The 20,148-nt window shown below is 40.3% G+C and overlaps 1 protein-coding gene across 3 annotated transcripts in view; it reads left to right on the top strand.

Moving 5' to 3' along the window:
- The window catches only part of PEPD (peptidase D), a 199,441-nt gene that overhangs the window by 139,045 nt on the left and 40,248 nt on the right, over positions 1-20,148 (top strand). For all 3 annotated transcript variants that reach the window (XM_026107578.2, XM_026107580.2, XM_026107579.2), the window contains one exon: positions 6,168-6,245. In XM_026107578.2, coding sequence (XP_025963363.2) covers positions 6,168-6,245 — 78 coding nt within the window. The remainder of the gene's footprint in view (positions 1-6,167; positions 6,246-20,148) is intronic.

Here is a 20,148-nt window from a genome sequence, read left to right as displayed (position 1 = left end):
GGTTATTTGTAAATGCAATTTCCCTGTTTATATGTAAAATTTGAATAGGATCATGAGCAGTTTTATGGCAGATTGTGCATCTAAATTGTCTGAAAAGTTTCCCTTTTTAAGTATCAGCATATAACTTGAGAATTAGCATCCCATTCAAATGAGGCTTCATCTCTATGGTATTGTTACAGGGTGATATGGTAAAATCAGCTGTTTCTGTATACAGTTTTTTGCGGTCATACAAGCTCCACGATTACTTACAATAAATTAGGACCTGTGCTGCAGGGACAGGCTGAACTCTCCGTATGGCTGAAAGCCCCTGGACTCGTATTACTTGATACAGGGAACACCGGAGACGGGAAGCCCCACCAGCAGCTCAGAACTGGGTCGTGACAGGAGCTCACTGGGCATCCCACCCCACCCCATGCCACCCTGCTCCATCCCAGCCCATCCCGCCATGCCAGAGGGGCTTAGCAGCCTCTTCCGCATGCTCAGCAGCTCTGCTTTGTCTGCTCCCTCTTCTAGGTGGGGCTTCACATTACTCTGAAGCCATTGTGCTTAGACCGGGCATTGTATCCTACCATTATTATTAAAAGTAGAGGCAAACCTGATTTAAGAAAAACATCTATAGCATACAATGCAATGGTCTTTGTCAGTAAATTGCTATATTCTGACGTATAAAATGAACTGTTTTAAGTTAGGTCATAATAAAATGACTGTAGGTAGATCTATTTGATGGATTCAGTTAATATCATAATGAAAAAATAATAGGCATTTTTAATTACAATGAAAACGTCATGCTTTGTAAATATTTTACTTAGCTGCATTTAAGATTAAAAATAGCTTTTGCAATTAGGGTTTTGAGTAGTTAAGTATTGTTCTATTCATGCTGAGTTTTGTTGTTTTCCTGATGTTTAAAACTACGGTATTTTGACAGGATCTTTTCTTTTTAGATTACAGGCTAGATAAAAATTTCCATAGAAGAGAATTGTGCTTTTAAATTTAAAAAAATTGTTATTCAGTTTTTTTTTTAAATGATGATGATATAGGCATATTTCAGTGACTGACTTACTGTATTTTCCTCAGATTATCAAAAATGAAGGATGTTAACGAATTGGTGGGTTTTTTCCATCTCAAAATTCCTGTGTTTTTTTTTTTTTTCTCAAAGATGTGGCAATGTCTAAAAATGTTTGGATGCTGACATATTATTGGGGGTTTATGAAGCAAATCACAAATGCAGAAATCAAGAGTAGTCAATACTATATTTCTGTACAGAAATAAATCACGTAGCATGCATGTTGAGTGCATGCATTCATTGCTGTCACTATCCAGTGTTAGTCTTCAGGAGATGGTAAATGAATATTCAGTGTTACCAAATATGACTTTATGTATTCACTTGCATGTGTTCACTCTCAAATAACCTGAGAATAATAGCACACATATATTAGTATTATAGGTGGTCACATAATTTGATTAGTCCTGTGGTGAGCAATGCTAGCAAACACTGTATCAACTTCTAAGTGATTTGGACTGCAAACAGACATCACATAAATACAGCTAAATGTGAATAACAGTATTTATTAAATGTACTTGGATATAATTAGCATTAATCTGCAAGGTGTTGACTTCAAAGTAGTGTTCAAATGTTAATGAATTATTCATTGCAGTGTCTTAGTGTACCAAGTAGCCGTTTTTACAAAGAGGCAAACAAAGGTTAAGTCACTTGGCAGTGCTTCCTCGTGACCCTGCCATCTTTGGCTCTCATCCTTGCAGACTAAACTGTGTGTTGGGGACTAAAGCAATCACCTTACAAGAAGCATGTTAATTTGTAAATGTGTGAGTTTTTAATTGTTGACCTGCAAAGTCTATACTCTGAAGTTACAATATTGAGTAATGTGTCATTGGGGTGAAAAAGCAGATGTTGGGGACCACAATAATGAAATTTTGGGAACATCTTATGGGATATCCAAAATACTAGTGGCATATTTCTTTGTCACTGAACATGACAGTGTGATTGGTGCCTGTATGGCCGTTACCTGCATCGCGGTTTCAGTGGAAGGGTCACCAGGTTCCCCCGGTAGCAAGGAAGAGGGGTGAACACTTGTGGTGGGAGGTGGGTGCAGAATCACCAGCTCTGCGACCACCGCAGGCGCCTGGGGCAGCAGCTGTTTGATACTACAAGATCTGAGATTTGGGTTCACATTTTCTCAAGAGATGTCTCAGATGACAGGTCTCACCAGATGATACCAGTGATTAAGAATAACATAGTCCAGTAAAATGTCTTTCTCTATCTGAGGATCGTCATAAAGCTTTTGGGATGAGAATAGCGTAGTTATATTGAAAAGAAAGAAAAACAGATTTAATAATTCTTTTAAAATTTCATCTTCTCTTAGATGAAAAAGTGGAGAGAAGGCTGTCAGTGCTTCCTTCTGGATTCATTTTATTATTTAAATCATGATGGAAATAGTTTACTGGTTTAGTTCATGGTATACTAGTTTTTTTTTATATGTTTTTAATGTATAGCTAATAGTTGCACTTTTTCTAATGCTGCTCCTGGACTTAATTCTGTTCTTAAAATATTGTTGATGGTTATCCTCTTCCTTTTTCTTCTGCTCATTTGTTTTCAGAGTATTTCCTGACTTAAGATGTATTTTGGGGCCTTTTTTCCTTTCCTAGCATTCTGCATCTCTTCCTACTGTTTGCATTCTCGGTGCTGATTATTTGCAGCTTTTCTGCTGCTTCATGCAATTCTTTCGGTAACAAACATATTTTTGGCACCCATTAGAGGCAAATTATTAAAGGAAAAAAATAGAGGCACAGAAATCTCATGGAGAATTTTTCAGTTTGGATGCCTGAAGGCAGACATCCAAATCCACATGTGTGGTGACTTGCAGAAGAGCTGACCTTGAGGAAGTCATCTCTGCACCCTGGCTGTGGCCTTCTAATGCAAGACCTTTCCACCGTTGTTCCTTGTGAAGAAAAGGAATAGCTCCTATGTGAAGGCTCATCTGCTTTGCCAGCGGCTGGGGGGTTCGTTTAAATTGCTTTGAAGCCGCTTTGAAAGTCTAGCTGAATCAGTATGAACAATTTCTGGCTAGCTATAACATTGAGCTTGTGGTTATATACTTCAGTGAAGCGTCTGTAACTTTGCCCTTAAAGCCTTTTTTTTGCCTTTGTATTGGAGCAGCAGTAAAGACACCTCTGGGAGCGAGGTATGACCTGTACCTCTTGGCAGGAACAGGCTGGCGGGGTGTCCACATCAGTGTTTTGATTCAGGTCGATGACGCATTTCTGAAGTACATCTCCCGTTCATCCCTTTGGGTCAGGTCATGGACTGGCTGCCTTCTGGATGAAGGGCAGCTGGGAGAGCTCTCATGAGCAAATGCTCCTGCTCTGCCTTGGTTGCTAGTGGGCGTTCAGTCCATAGGCCCTGCCTAGGGCTGGTCCAAAGCAAACAGCTCCAGCACCACCACTGTTCCCAAAAGTCGTAAGCCCCTGAAATGCATATGGTGTGGATGTCAGTCTTCAGCATCCCCTGCCTCTCTCCAGAACAATCCTGTTTATGCTACAGAATCATGATGTGCGTGAAAGATAGAGCCTCATAATGCCAAGAAAAATTGTTTGCTTCTTAACATTTAAATAACAGCGGTGAAAAACAGATTTTCATGTATCTTCCATAACAGTTGGTGCTGAACCTTACAGAAATATTTTGTAAACTAAAAAACCTTTACATTAAAATGTGCTAAGGGAAATCCCACATCTTTGGATTTGGAACATCTATTGTTGAAAACATTTGTGTGGTACTTGCATTTGAATATATGACTTATTTATGTGTCTGGTTTGATATGTGACACTGAGTTCCAGCACATAAGTAAACAAGTTATCTGCAAATATACTGGAGTGGCGTCAAGCCCTTAAGCTTCATGAAAATTTCTGAAAAGTTGATCATAAATATATTCTTATGCTAATTTGCTTCTCATGCTTTATCCACATTTTTAGAAAGAGATAAAGAATAGTATCTGCAGCTAAAATCCTGCTGACAAACTGCTGTGCTGCTTGCTTGTCTGCGCGCGAGGGTTCAGAGCAACACGCGGCTGCTGTCAGCTGCTCCCGGGGAGGCAACGGCCCGTCCCTGCTCTGCTGCCTTGGTGTAGCTCAGTATGAGGGTGCAGGGCATTTTTTCACCATTTGTGGGTTTTTTGTTTTTTCCCATTAAACCAAAAGATTGTGGGTTCACAGTGCTGATGGTCCAAAGCAGAGACAGGAGCTGGCACTGCTGCTGTCACCCCGTGTGAAAGGAGACGGCTGGTGCTGGGAACATGGTTCCTGCTGTACACGCAGCATGATGCAGAAAGCCTTTTCTTCTTATTGTTGTCTATTGTCCAACATAGTACTTTTCTTCCAATTTCCTTGCGTAGAAAACTAAAATTGTAGCCAGAAAGAACTATTCCGCAAATGTCCGGGAGATGGGAAGGGTCAGAATGAAGCTTGCTTGTGTCTTCCTCTTATAAGCAAGTTTTGTGGGACTGTTTTTAATTATCTGCCCCACAGAATAGGTTCTCAAATCAGGCATCTAGGAAATAAAAAGCAGCCAGCTAGTAGCCAGTTGTAAGAATGTCTTTAAGTCATTGGATCAGCATCACAAAACAAATCTATTGCAGCCTTAATTATGCATTTTTTTTAATTCTTGACTTGACAACTTTCTACTTTTGATGTCCATATAATTAGAAAAAATACAGTTCTGTATCATTCCTACAATTGAGACATTGTCTCCCCCTGCATTATTACATAGTGATTCTTATATACATAAAACTTACACTGAAAGCCTTCAGAAATTTAAGAACGCATTTGCTTTCTTCTCCATAATCACAGCTTATGGAATTATTGTATCTGTATGAACAAATGGTCAATTAAATATCCAATTGACCACAAGTACTTAATATATCTTGAAGGTAATCTCCTTTTGGATACAGTGCAGGTGTTTTACTGTTTTTCTAATTGCATGTATTAAGTCTAGTGTGAGAAATATGTCAGGTGACACATTCACTTCAGATATGACAAAAGGTTCACTGAAACTGAGCTTCCCATTGCTTTCAGCTAAAATATTAAGCTGTTCCTCCGCCTCAAGTGAGGAATCAAATTTGAGCAGGATGACCAACCTGGTTGTGATAAAAGGTTAGATACAGATTGGCAAGTCAGCTTGAGGGGTCAGAGAGATGCCACAGTATCCCTGTTCCAACACGTGTATTTTTGGATATGGTTTAATTCTTTTAGCCTTTTGAAGAATAAAAGAGAGAGCATCTATCTGAGGGGAATAATAAAAGGAAAATCAGCAAAGCTTGAGATCTTCACCTGTCTTTTAACTGATGTTTGACAGAACTAGAGGAATACTGGTAGACGAGAGAGGATGCCAAGACCAAATACAGGTCACCGAACGGATCACAGCATTTCAGAAGTGTTGAACGAGGGTCCGTGTTTCTCTGGAGATGTCTTCCCATTCCTGTGAATCAGCAGTTTAGTCTGAATGGTTTCTAGGAATTGAAATCTTTCTTTTATAATGTGAAGATGAGTGGTTTTTTTCCACTTTAGTAAGCGTGTGCTACCCCAACCGTGTGCAGTGTGTTCATGCCAACAGAGATCACATGTAGCCGTGCCAGAGGTGAACTGGGACTTTTTGTTCGGACAGCTGAATTTTTCCAAGCCTAGTAACTCCTAGAGTATTTCAAACATGTCATATTTTACTCCAATGAAAATTTATTTTTTTATGCTTAGTAGTGTTTAACCTCAAACAGGGATATGTATCACTTAGTAATTAAAAAAAAAAATCCAAAAGGAAGTAAATGGGTATAGGTTGAGAAATTGTTCTTATATCATTGCTTCCATTAACACTGTCATCAATGTGGGAAGCGTTTTATGTGAACGGTGCTGATATCCTTCTGCAGAAAGGTCACATCTTGCAGCCAGAATTGCAAAATGCCCAGTTCTGCTGACCAAGATGCTAAATACGCTTTTACGGCCGATTCTGAGAAAGGTTCTGTGGCAGTTTTCATAGGCTGCAAAATTTCATGCTTCATATGTCAATGTACTGGTGATTATTTCATAAATTACAGTGTTCCATGTTCTGTGTTTTAATGTTGCTTTTTCTGTTAATTCTGCTGTGTTTTCTTTTCACCTATCAGTGGGGAGAACTCCTCTGTTTTACACTATGGACATGCTGGAGCCCCAAATGATAAGACTATTGAAGATGGAGACTTGTGGTAAGTAAATGATTAGAGTTTGTTTGACATTTATATTACATGACTACTAAATTTTAGTATGTACATTGTACCTGCTTTTTAACTTAGTAAGACAATGGTCGTGTAAAGATAGAAGTCTGATCTTTAAAACAACAGGTAATTTAGGGTGCCAAGCTAGTCTTGTTTCCTCTAAAGGTCTTGTATACCTGTATCTCCAGTTGAAAGGGAAAAAGGGATTGTTTTCAAACACTGTTCAAGGGGCACTTAGAATATAATATAAGAAATTACTGTATTTTAAATATAAGGGCAGTTGCAAAAATTGGGATCCAAGTTTGCATTTGAACTTCAGATCCAAACCTCAGCTCTGATAGTTTGGTGGGGGGGGGGGGGGGGGGGCTGCTACTTTTTAAAGAATTGCATCAAATTGCAGTACAGATGAGATCTTCCAAATACCTGTGTGTATCCAAAACACCCTAGCCTGAAAGCAGACTTTTTGAATGTGTGAGGCAATCACACCTTCTAGTGCTCTGTGTGGTGCCAAGGATTTCTAAAAAAATTTTCCTTAGAGTTTAGCATTGCTGTAACATGGTTGCAAATAGCGTAGACTTTTCTCCACCTGTGTTACTTGTCCACATGCTTTGTGGTGTCATTGCAAATAAAAAACAGTGTGAATCACCAGTGTAAAAAAAACTGTAAAATCACCAAATATATTACTGTAAATTGAAAGACAAACCTAATTGTGTGGTATGTAACATAGCAGAATATAGCTTTTGTACTTCAGCTCCCAAGACTTTGATCCAAAAACCCTGCATTTGTAAAAGGATGGAGCTACTTTTGGATGAGTTAATCACAGACATTCAGTGGAGGATATGTATTAGATTACTCTTGTAACACTTCAGAAAAGGTGCAGGTGGATATTTTCACAGTTGCATGTAAAGATTTTGAGGAAAGCAAATGAGTATTATCATAGGTAAGCCCAAAAGCTATTATGGGAAAGGAATTGAATCTCAGAAGTGTGGAAAAAAAAAAAAAAAAAAAAAAAAAAAAAAAAAAAGCCTTGTTGGCTAATTTTCTGGTCACATCTGTAGGTACCACAGAATGAAGTTACTGAATTACAGATAGGTCAATGCTTTATAATAGTGTAAAAACTTTTTTAAAAGCTTCTTGTACAGTAGTTTGTGTTATCTTTGTCTGTGGTGAATAGACTACTAAACCCATCAAATACTAATGTTAATTTATTGCAGTGCAATAACTTTGACTTATGATCATGTTGCTTTAGAGTATATAGAGTGCTTTGAGTTCATTTTGATCAGGTAGGACATATGAACCCAATATTGTATTGGCTGTGGCATTTGATTAAATTTTGCTAAAAGACTGTGTGTAGCCTATAGCAGATCAAAGGGTATGTTACTGAGAGAAGATATGCCACACTGTATTATGATGTCCCGTATTTAAATTAAGGCCTTTAAAGAGGGAGGAGAGTAAATAGGATCCTTTTACTTATAATCTTATAATCATGCTTATAATCAGTGGACAGCTGGAAGCCCTTCCTAAACCTTGGGAACACACACCAAGACTCTTTCACAGTCTTACATTTCCTGCTGTACTGGCACATCTTTTTCAAAATAAATAAATAAATAAAAAGCTTGGATTTATTAGCCTCAGAGCTCTGAATGGCAGAAAAGCATAATCTACTAAGTACACTGGTTACTTAAGCATTTCCAAAACAGCGTCCCCATAAGTTGCAGCAAGCATTCTTTGTAGCTGGCTCAACAGGGTGCACAAGGATTAACCTGGAGTGTGAAATATCCTCTTGCTAAACGATCTGGCAGAGTCTTTGCCTTGGTTAGATGAAGTTGGTCAAGTGTAGATTGGCTCTGGCAAATAAGAGCTTGGATCAGTTTGCCCTAACCTGCTCTTTCCTAGCACAGGAGCAGGATAACCTGTTCAGCTTGGTGGTGCTCACTGAGGTGCCAGAGGGTCTCTGTGCAGAGCTGCGAGAGCTGGCCAGCCCCAGCGCGCTCCTCCCAAAGCTTTGCTCTGCAAAAGCCCCCGGTTGCTTGGGGACCAGCTCTTAAAAACGGCCTCAGGGAAGCTGCGTTCCCTGCGCGGTTTCCACTTGCAGGAGCCTTTTTCAGGGGCGCCAGTCTGCCCTCGCCTCTTGCATGGCTGATACTGCGCAGTCACGCTTTGCTCCACACCATTTTATGTGTGTTTTTTCAAAGTAGAGGGGGCAAGAAGTTATAAGAAAGTGTAACTTCATTTGTGTAGCAACAGTTTAAAAATATACTACTTTTCAAACTTAAAAAAAGCAGTGTTTTGAAAAAAGCCTTGAGCTGCCCTGCTGAAGCAGAATACAGAGCATCCCGAGGAGCTGCCTGGGTGGTTTCGCTGTGTGCTTTTACAGACTTCTAATTTGGGTGTGGCGTGTGTATATACATACAGAACAGGTTTATTAAAATGAGCAGGATGATAACTTGTATGTATGTATTAGAGCTCATATATTTGGCTCTCCATTAAGCTTTTGAATAGCTACTGGGAGCCCTCTGTTGGATAATCCTAGGAAGCCCTGAATATAAGAAAAAATGGCTTTACTTGTGGTGAAAAAGAGATAGAAGTCTTTAAAGGGTTATTTCTGCTTCTGCTATTTTTTTGGTATAAATTTAATTTAATAAGTCATATACTGGTACCTAATAGAATCAGAAGATAGGATACTTGGTATGATTTTTATTAAATTATTCAGTAGAATTTCATGTCTTTTTCTAGAGATTATTTAGTTGATATGAATAAGATTCAAGAGTCCTGCAGAAATGTACTGTTCAGTTCTGTTATGTATTAAACAGTGCACTGCCGTAAGTGCCAGTAAATAAGTCAGCAAAGCACCTGAATATTAGAAAAATAAATTTGGAAGACTCATGCTTTGCTTCTTTGAAACAATCAAGTGTATGCTTTATTTACTCTTTGAAGATGTTTGTTGTAAGGATTTGGTGGCATCAACAGGAAATTCTAGGCAAAAATACGTGTGCTATTGCACTTTTGTTTTTTTGAGTCTGTTACTCTGACTTCTCCTTTCAGAACTGCAGCTCATTTAGAGCAGCCTGATTTTATGACTTACATTTTTGAAAACTAATCTACATGAAATGGGTTTATTGCTTCTGTAAGAAACCAGTATGGCATTAAATCTCTGATATTTCCTCATAAACCACATTTTTACAGGTACAGGTTCTGTGTTAAAAAATCTCAGTGCAACACAAGGACTCTAATGAGAATTTCTGACACTTCTTGCTAATGTGGATTGTCTTGCCAGACAGCAGGACTGTCACTTTCAGTTTATTAAATATTTAAAACAAAATAGCAAACTAACACAAAGCTTAATGATTGACTTAAGAAACCAGTATATTTAAAGGGAAGTTTAGATACTTAAGATATGTGCAAAGCACTTAACTGACACCAATATTAAATGTAAATATTGCAATTCCAACAGAATTATTTATATAAATAATTTACATACTGTAACATCTGTGTGGTGAACATGTAAATCTGTATGGACAATATGGTCTAAAAGAAACTCCTTTTCTAAGCAAGCATCTGTTATCTCCATGACCAAAAAGATCACACAAATGGATCGGTAGGCTGACCACCCTTACAAATCGTGACTCTGGGCGCTCTGCTCTCTCATTTGGCATTACCTTTAAATAAAATTTTCTACTCAAAATGTTACAAATCATTATTGCAAATACAGCCTATGGTGAGGACCACATAAAGCCAAGCTAAGCTACAAATACTGACTTTCTTTGGTCATCTTAAACGCATGATAGCTTGGATAGAAATTGAGTTTGAGACTGAGATTCGCCACGTTATCGCCAGGTATGCTGTTATGCATTTTGTGCAAAGATGCCTGCTGTTTCTGTAGCGAGGCTGTGCCTGCATTGTGTGCTTTGGAAAGGGGGGTCATAGGCAAAAGCGCTTGTCAGTTTGTAATCCCCTGCCAGAAAGCAACCTCGTCCTGTTGGCCGGGGCTTTTTGAGGCTCCCCCGCCTCCCAGCTCAGTTTAGATAACCAAAGATCTTTCAAAGCTTAACAGAAAGTAGAAAGAAATGAAAAGTTGTTCCTCAGGGGGGGGAAAAGAAAAAAAAATCAAGCAGCACAGATTTGCCTCCCTGCTAAGCCTCAATCAAGCACGCAGGGCTTTTGGTTAGCAGACGGCATACGCTGCATTATCAGTTCTTCTTGGGCGAGTTTTCTGTGATCTCCCCTTCTGCAGCAATCCTGATTTTGTTCAAACTGGAGAGGGAGATTGGTTCAGTGGTGGGGAAGAAAAAAAAAACCTTAAGGGACACAGCAACCTCTGGATTCAGCTCTCCTCAAAGTGGTCTTTGAGTTTGGCTAGACCCTGGGAGGTGTCTTCTGAGAGAAGCTCAGTCAAAGCTGGTGTGTTTCTGTGAAAAGCTTTGGTCTCAGCACAGCAGTATCTGCCTTCCAAAAATCTGTTTTCTCAAAAATGAAGCAAACAGATCGCACCAAATCCTCCACCCGTGCTGCCGGGCGCTGCATGGGGCTCACAGGGGCTCTGGGGAAAAGCGAAAACCAGCCAGCAAGGGCGGTAGGTGCAGCGGGGGGCAAGGGAGGAAGCACCTCTTCCACCTTTTTGGTTCAGTGCTTTCCTCAAAGGCACAGTCAGAGGTGCGGAGCCCGAGATGTGCACCTCACGCGGATTTTGAGAAGGTATTCAGGAAAACAGTAGTTTATCGCGTTCGGTTTGCCGCACGGCGGTTTGCAGGGCCCGCCTATGCTGCCGAGCGCTGTTGCGGCGGCGCTGAAGGCGCCGTGAGGCCATCGGGTTACTGCAATCCATCTGCGGGGTTCCTGCGACACCTGACAAATCGAAAACAGTTTTATGATCCTAAAATAAAGATCGATTCTTCATGATGGAGCTCATGCTTAAATAACAGAAATGTGAGAAAATAAGCCTGACCCCGAATGTCACCGAAATGGATGTGGCTGTTACCATCGGACGGCGCTCTGCGTGCGCGAGCTGCGGGTCTGCGTCTTTCACGGCTTCTGGTCAGTGTGCCTCGGCGGAAACCCAGCGCCGAGTGAGCCGGCTTTCACTGCCAGGCTTGCTGACCTTTAAGCACTGGATAACCTTTCTTAGGGTTAGTCGGTCCATTCTGGCTTTGCAAAATACTGCAAGTAATTATATAGTCCACCCAAGCTGTTTGGTGCTTTTAATGTTTTGAAACCCCCTTGTAAGCCAGGAGCTGGACGGAGCCCTTGCCGAGGAGCAGCGCGGTGCCCGCCCTGCCCGCGCCGGCGTGCCGCTGTCGGAGCCGTGCGCCTTTGGGCTGCGCGCGGGGGCCGGAGCTCGCCGTGTCGCCGGCGGCAGCACCCTCCGCGCCGGGTGCCAGTCCTCTGGAGCGGCTCCAGCCGTGTAATTTATTAAGAGGGCTCCGGCGAATTCATAAATAACGGGAGCACAGCATCAGCTGCTTACGGAGTGCAGCAGACCTCGGAGAGAGATACCGTTAACCTTATATTCACAGTGGGCCTCTCTATTATTTATAAAATAAAACTAACTTCAGAAGTTTAAACAGAAGCAGGCTGGATCTCCAGGTGATGTCTCTCATTTTATTTGACTGTTTCTTTTAACATTTTCAGTCTTTAGCTTACAGATTTTAATGAAAGCATTGGAAAGCATAGAGCATCGTTGCAGGAGCAGGAGGTTTCCTGCCACGGTGCTATGCTGCTATTTCTGTGCCCTGCTGCTGATGTCAGGAAAACAAGTTTTGCTTGCAAATAACTTCATTGCATTCAGGTACCAGAATTTAAGTACTGGAGAAATTTTATCAGTGCCACAAAATCAAATGCATCCTATCATAAAAGTATAATCTTAGCATAATGCATCTATTTTTAATGTTTTAAATACAGCCTGGCTGTATTAAAAAGTGACTGATATTTGCTTAGTCAAGTTGCGGTCAGTAGAGTTGGGGATATGGAAAACAATCTGGTGCTGCAAAGAGACTTCACTAGAAAAATTCAACTCTGATGAATGATTTTTTTTTCCCTTAACATTCTGATGCCAATTTAAAGCATCAGAGTAATATTAACACCAGGGGACACTGCAATAAGTGCTCTCTGGAAGGAGATGATGACTGTCCCGCATTTTGATAATGGCAATGACTTGTACTAGCAAAAGGCAACTTGCTTTAGAGACAAAGCATCCATCCATCCAAGAGCGTTGTTCATGTGTGTATAAGGTGAATTTCACTCAATTTGTGCTAAAATGGGGTTTCCTTCCTTCTGCGTGGCATCTATATGTGCCTTTTAATAGTGTGGGGTTTTTTTTTTTTTTTTAGTATAACTTTTGGTGCTCTCATAAGATCCTATTTTAGCTCTGAGGACTCCTCCTCTTGTCGTTTCAGAAGCTTTGTTGGTCGTGGGAATTTTTCTTGAGTGCAAGTACAGGTATATGAGAAAGGTTGTTCTAGATAAAACAGAGAGCAAAGATACTAAGCTTTCATGGCTTTTTATTTTGTAATTTCTCAAAAGGCAAAGGACAATTTTCAGACTTCCTGGAGCTGTTGGTCACTCCACGGCATGTCAAGAATATTGCAAAAGGAAGTTGCTTGTTGCAAGAACTGGTTAAATCCCGTTGTTCATTTTTATTCATAAAGGCTAAGCCATCTAATTGGTAAAAAATATAAGTTACTTTACTAATTTTTTGATCTAAAAGGATAATATAGGGTTTTCTGGTATCAAAAGAATTGTCATTTTCTATACAAACTATGAACATATACCTATTAAATGCACACAATACGCATATGCAGTATACATCCTGCATTGAAACTAGAAGCATATTTTTCTTGATTTTATACAGTATTATTTGTAAAAAAAATGCACTGTTCCCTTTTTCGCAGGAATGAGGAGTAAATATATAGTAAAAAAGGGCTTTTCATTAATATTGAGTAGCTATCATTTAAGTAAAATATTAAAAGGATTTTCAAATAGTCAACTAAAAGAGTTGGATGAGCTTGAAAAAAGGATACTAAAAAATCAGATAGAAGTTTGCTATGACTCTTTTTCAAAGTCTTTTTGGAAAATTCACTTTTTTTTTAATCAAACTTTTATGGTACTGATGCCAGCCTGTTGGCATTAGTACAAGCTACCTTTGTCCAGATGGGGGCAATGTTGCATTAAAAAGCAGGAGCTGACCAATCTTTTTGCATCAGATAATAGAAGTCCTCCCTTTTCCATTCCAAGTATTTCATTGCTATTAAAACAATTTATCCTACGGAACTAAATATTGTATTTATTACTTCTTGAAAGCACTGCTTTTAAGATCCCAGGATATTAATGGGTCAGATGTAAATGCTCAACTATTTTATGTGGGTGAGACTAGTATTTTCATTTGGCCTTGTGTATTTTTTTATGCAATTTGAAGTTTGCTATAATAATATGCAAAAATTGTGGTTTGCTTTAACCTTTCAGTCTGCAGTTTTGAAACAACTTGTTGTTAGTTATGGTTTTGTTTCTAATAATAACATGAAGAAATACATTGCTACTACTTATTGGTTGATTGCAAAATCAACTGGCTATCCATTTCTGAAGTAATTTCTTTGGCTTGATTCCTCTGGTTTGATTAATGGCACACATTTACCATTCTAAGCAAGTGTAGGTATTTTTTCTTTTCTTGTACCTGTAGACTGTATAAATTTTATGCTAATCTAGAAAATTTGAATTTGATTAAAAATGGGAAAATATATTTGCTAGAATTTTTATGGAAATAATTTTTCTCTAATTGAATGTGTTCTATTTTTACTGGATAATCCAGGCTATGAGGTTGCATACTCTTAGAAATGTATAAGCTTTTTAACCAAAGCAGAGGTTGCTAAGTAATAGTGTGCATTTGCTGTAACAAATTTTAGCTTTCCTTTAAGTGTTGTGTTATGGTCTGCCTCTTAATTTGATGCTTTCTGTACATAATAGTGTATATGTGATTTCTTTTTAATCGTAGCCTGTAAATGAGTTTTATCTTTCATATTTTTACATCAGTGTTCCCAGAATAATCCAAAAATAACTGAGAGTATGAAGCTGCTTTGCCTGCTGTTAAACTCATTTCACTAGGGTGTTCGTCTCTGTAGATAAAATGGGTAGCATAAAACCTAGTATTTTGTAATAGCAATTGATTTAATATTGATCACTTGCAAATGCTGTTTAGTGAAACAGAGTATTTGTGGTTGTCCTTGTTAATATGTGAATATGTAAAGGATTTAGGATTATTCTGACAGATGCTGCTTGTCTTGGATGGCTTCCAGTGGCAAGGCCTTTCTCTTTGCTCGTGGTGTGAGGAGTTCAATTGTATAGGTCAAAACACAGTTTGGGAGGCAGCCTACCTGGCTCTCGCTGATGTGTGGCTGGAAGGGAAGGTGCGGTCAGTCTCTTGCATGCTCTTTGCATATCCCACGTGAGCCAGGTGTAATTCCTAGTCCCTGCGGTCAGGGCAGCTTTGGGACATCTCCCGCGTCTATTCGCAGAACCACTCATTACCCAAACGACAGAGAGCAGGGCCATGGGAGGAGCCTCCTGATGTTACCTCTGGAGTGAATGCTGTTCTGTATTTACGCTGAGGCTGTTTAGGTCTTTAAAGCAAGGCTATTTCTCATTTCAGTTGTACATCGCAATGCTATACTTTCATCTTGAGGTGCTGTTGTGAAGAGTAGATATATTTTCCTAATAGGGAAAAAAAATGTTCTCCCTGGCAAAACAGCATGCTTGCCTAGGGGATGGTCAGCCTCCTCTTCTGAAGCCCTGGTTGGTACCTTCATTAATGTGCACTGTATGTGAACATTTGGCCCTGTATGTGGAAAGGTTAGCAGCTTCTTTTGCGTTGAGTTGTTGTCTTCTGTAGAGTATTCTGAAACCTCTGCCTGATGGATTCCTTGGAAAACTGATAATTTGGGGGTTTTTCTGAAGAAGCCAAAAACAATTACAACGTGGCTAAAAAATTAAATGAACATGTACCGTTGGACATTGGCCCAGTTTTTGTCATGAGAGAAGATGAAGTGTTAACTTCTTAATGCGCACATATGTGCATGCACACACACACAAGACAGCTTGACAGTATTTACAGTAAGAATCAATAAGTAAAGGTCTGACACTTCACCTACTCCTGTAATCTCCAGGGGTTGTTTATCCAGCCTGGGGAACACAGGTCAAAGTATCCAAAAATGGTTGCTGAAAGTTACAGCTCCTAAGTCCAAATGTTAGCGCCCAAGAATGGGTTCTGAATTAGAAGTATCAAACTTCTACAGTTCAACGCAAGTAGGTGCCTTCCACTTCTCATTAGGCATCTAGAGGTTGACTGTTTAGTTAACTACGAAATTGTACTGACTTGGAAACGTAGCTGTATTGTTTTTATCTTCTGCTGGTATCTTGCATTCTGGTGAGGAGCTAATGAGGTTTGCTTTCCTCAGTTTGACTGAGAAGTGTTTAGCTGCCAATACAGGTTTCTCCTTGCAGACTTTCTTGCCTTCCCTGCAGCTCTGACATCCTCGCTCTTTTTTGGAGCAAGTTGGCCAGAGCAGTGAATCCCCCAGATACAGCTTTTTCAGTATGGAGGCTCGGACCAAAGGGAAGCTGGCCAAAATGGCTTTGCAGCCATCCGTGTTAGGTTGACTTTTCAGCAAAATACTGTCTCTGCTAAAGGCAGTACTGTTGCTTATTAAACCATGCCAATTAAAAATAGATAATAACTAGGATAATAAAACCAGGGGAAAAAAATCATCCATTCAGCAAAAAGACTAGTAAAACAGGTAACTTTTTTGTCAGAACTTCAACTGAGACGTTTCCCGCTCTTTGGCATATTGCCTGCATGGGTCTAGCCGAGGTGTTAAGTAGGCAGTACTGACGTTTTGCCTTCTGCATCTTATAAAGCCTCCATTGCTGCCTCAGTCCTTCTTCTAACCTAGCAATACTAGTTTAGTGTTCCCAATTCTTTATTTGTATACAGCACTTCTGTATTAGAGACGGTCTCCTGCTTTTGGAGGAGGAGGAAAATTTAGTTGTGAACAAGGTAATCAAGATTTTTTTTGGCTCTTTGCTCTGGCAAACTCTACATTTTTAATAAGGCACTGACGCAAACTGCATAGGAGCAAAGGAGGGGTGGTACTTGATTACTGAAATTGATTTATTTAATGTAAAAATATAAAGCTCTTTTCTTAGTTTTCTTCAACAGACAAATTTTGTAAGCAAGGGGTTCCTTCTCAACATATGTGTGAAAAGAATCAGAAGTAGTACATAAAAAATCTTACTAGAGCAAGTGGTTTTTACTCAACCAGCTCTGAGCATCCAGCTCATTCTAGTGAATTGAGTGAGACTCGGATTTCATATTGCACAAGATAGATAAATCTGAAGTTCTTGTACTTAGTTCAAGTTACTGTGAAAGAGGACACTCCCACATTTTGTTGGTTTAGGAAACCATTTTTCCTCTGCAGCACACGTGGAGAAGAGGAGAAACGCACACCTTCCCAAGTGACTTAAGGGCATACCATGGCACACCCATTTACTCCTACAAATCTCTCAGCATCAAGCTGCTGCGCTGCTCCGGTGAGCCACGGTTGCTCCATTTCTGTTGTAGTGTGGGGAAAGCCTGGTCCGTGCAGTGCAGGAACACCTAGAGGAGTGGGGATTTTTTGGTAATACAGACAGCTCGAACGTCTGTATGTTCCTGCTACAGTCACTGATGGATTCTGCAACTGGCGTTGTAGAAGTGTGGGCTTTATAATCCTCTCTCCTTCAAAATTCAATATAGACATTTTTTTTTGACCCCTTCCCTATCTGGGCAAAGCCTTCTAGTATACCTTGTCATTCTTTGTGAGAGAAAGTTGAGACAAGCTTCCTATTATCTGTAATAGCCTGGGAGAGCCTTTACTGAGAGATCATTATAAAAGGAACAAACACCGGAAAGACATGGAAAAGGTGGACCAGAAGAAAAGTGGCAATTGAGGACAAGCAGAAAAAATAGGGGGCCAAATGGTTACGTAACTCATAGCTGGGTATGTATGATGAAGAATAGTCATGTAGGTATTTTGTGTCTGTATATCGCGGTTGGAAGTCACCTCTGGAGATCTTCTGGTCCAACCCCCCTGCTCAAGCACGGTCACCTGGAGCATGTTGCTCAGGGCTGTGTCCAGACAGCTTTTGACTGTCTCCAATGATGGAGACTCCACAGCCCCTCATGGCAACCTGTTCCAGTGCTCAGTTCTCACAGTAAAAAAGTCTTTTCTTATATTCAGCATTAGTTCTGTGGGCTTAGATGATCATCTTTTGAACAAGAGACTTAAAGAAGCAAAAAGCCTGATCTTTTCCTGTGAATCCCCAGAACCGCATTTCCTACACAGCAAGTATTCTCTAACATTTCTCTAAGTCTGCCCTGAACTCCGAGGGTTTGGACAACAAAAAGCCGGCCTTGGCACCAGCAGGCAAAGTCTGGCGTCGTGGTGGAGCGAGTATAAGCTCTCTGCACCATGGCAAATGGGATCTGGTCAGAGCAAAGCACCTCCTCTAAAAAATTGTGCTGGGCAGGGTAGGACTTTACCCTAATGCTGTGCTGTGCTCGTTCTGTATGGGGGCTCGGGATGTTATCTTACTTGGTATTTTCAGTTGATAACTCTTAGCTAGTTGGGGTGCCAGCAGATGAAAACATGTGCATCACTTAACTCTCCATTTTCTAACTTCTGGTATCACTTAGTGTAATTCATTCTTATGGTCTGCTGTTAAGCCACTCTATTTCCAAATCACTGGCCATTTCTAAAGGTGTGTCTGATACAAATACTGATTCCTAGTTCCCTTCAGCTGAAACTGTCTTAGAAATGTTTAACCAAACAAACTAATAGTGAGATTTTGTTAGCACAGGAATACTTGCGCGGCTGCATGCAGTCTAAGGAGCAAAGCTCTCCCTGTGTGAACTGGGAGCAGACTATGACCAGTTCGCACAGTGTAAAATCTCCAGCTGGGGCTGACTTGCTCTTGGTGCGATAAGAGGAGGGAAAGGTTGTGTATACCTTTATTGCTGTTATCCTGGGACTGTGCTGGCATCGGTTCATCTCCTAACGCATCTGTGTGGCTGCTCAGAAGTATATTGGTTAATAACGGCTGGAAACCCTAATACCTCAGTAAACGTCCAGCTGAGTAAAGTGCATCAGTGTTCGTACCTATTTACCTTTAACCCGAGGTACTAGGAGGGCACAGTAAGATATGGGGATATCAGTTTGGTAATTGCTAGTGTTGCAAAGCTGCTCGGAGGAAGGGAAGGCCGAGTTCTGCGAAGAGACACGGGAAGGAAAGAGCAGGCGGGGTGAAGTGCGGCAGGGCCCGGGCGGGAGCGAGCAGGGCCAGCTTTAACCCCGTGGAAGCTGCGTGGATTTCATAGCAGTGACAGATAGCTCTGTAGTGCTAACAATAGCGAGGAAGAAAAACTGTTTTTATAGCTATCATGATGTGATCCAATTCTGAACGCACACACAAAGCAGATCTGTAGAGCGGTAAGGTGACAGTTTTATGTGTTAGCTTTTGGGAGTCGCTTTGGGCTTTCAGAGGAATGCCTGTGAGAGCTTGTCCCTGGGTTGGGTTGCGTATTGGATCACCAACGATTCGTACACATGGCTCAGATACCCCAAATAAAGTATTGCTTCCCATTGCGATATTGGCCATAATTTGCTTCAATGCCTGGCAGTTTCAAATTATTTTACAATAAAAATGTCAGCAAGCGTATAAAAGTAAAAACATGTTTAGAGGAAGATGATGCTTTAATTTTAAAAAATTGTGTACCGTGACTTTATGAAGAGAAGAATCTTGGCCATTGATAGTTCACAGTTTGGAAAGTTAAAGTGATACCAGAGTGTTTTGTGATGCTTCGCAATCAGAGGTTAAGACAACTAAAATCAGTATCAAGCCACATATTATTTTTCTGGGCTTTTAAGCCAAAAAAGTAACTTTAAATGCATTTTGCGGTGCCAATATTCTGTAAAGGTAACAAGGCCACATCTTACTCCATCTGTATTGCTTCAGCGTGACTGTAAGGGGAGCATGAAGAGCGCTTTTGCTCATAGTATCGTGTAACATTTTCAGTTACAACAGTGACTTGTAAGCCTTGCATGCACTTTAAAATCAGCAGGACTTAAGCACACTTGAATTTTTTTTCCACTCTCCTATAGTGGGATGCTGCACCCGGTGCAGAACCCCGGTCCCCTAGGACAAGGCGGGATAGTAGCCCGTGAAACCTAGGGCCCCCAGGGAAGGGCTGGAAAGCTTCCTACAGGAGAGGGGAAAGTTTAGTCATTTCTTTCTGTATTTAATGCTCGTAAAGTTGCAAGGCATGAGATGCATGGTTATGCTTCATTTGGACTTTGTACTGTTTTATGTTCAAAATAATTTTAAGTTGTGATGTCAGGCCTTTTGCCTGTGAAAGGAATGAAATGTGATTAGCAATTTTTGAAGGTTACTTTTAGAACAGATGCAGAAGGCAACTTTTGTTTGGCCATGTTGGCTAATGTTATATTGCTGGTACATAAGCAAGTCGTTCTGGCAGTAGAGCAACTGAAAGGTTATCTGATTTTTCTGATACTTTGTGGTGTTCAGCTTTAGTAAATACTGTTTACAGTATTTTGCAATATGTATAGGATGAAAGATTATAAAATATATGTATTCAGAACTGAAGCCTCCCTTAGGAGATCTATGCCCATGCTTCCAAATAGAAGTATGGAGTATTTTTTGTTATGCATCTGTTACATATGCTGTAACTTCATATTATTTCAAGAAAAGAAATGGAAACAGTATCAGGGAATCTTTAGAGAGGGCTTGGGTCTTCTGACTATTAAATATGCTTATGTACCATGCACTTTTCACCCTGGAAATGAGGCCAGGT

This window comes from Dromaius novaehollandiae, chromosome 13, assembly GCF_036370855.1.
Source record: "Dromaius novaehollandiae isolate bDroNov1 chromosome 13, bDroNov1.hap1, whole genome shotgun sequence".
NCBI lineage: Eukaryota > Metazoa > Chordata > Aves > Casuariiformes > Dromaiidae > Dromaius > Dromaius novaehollandiae.
This window is presented reverse-complemented; position numbering and strand designations above follow the sequence as displayed.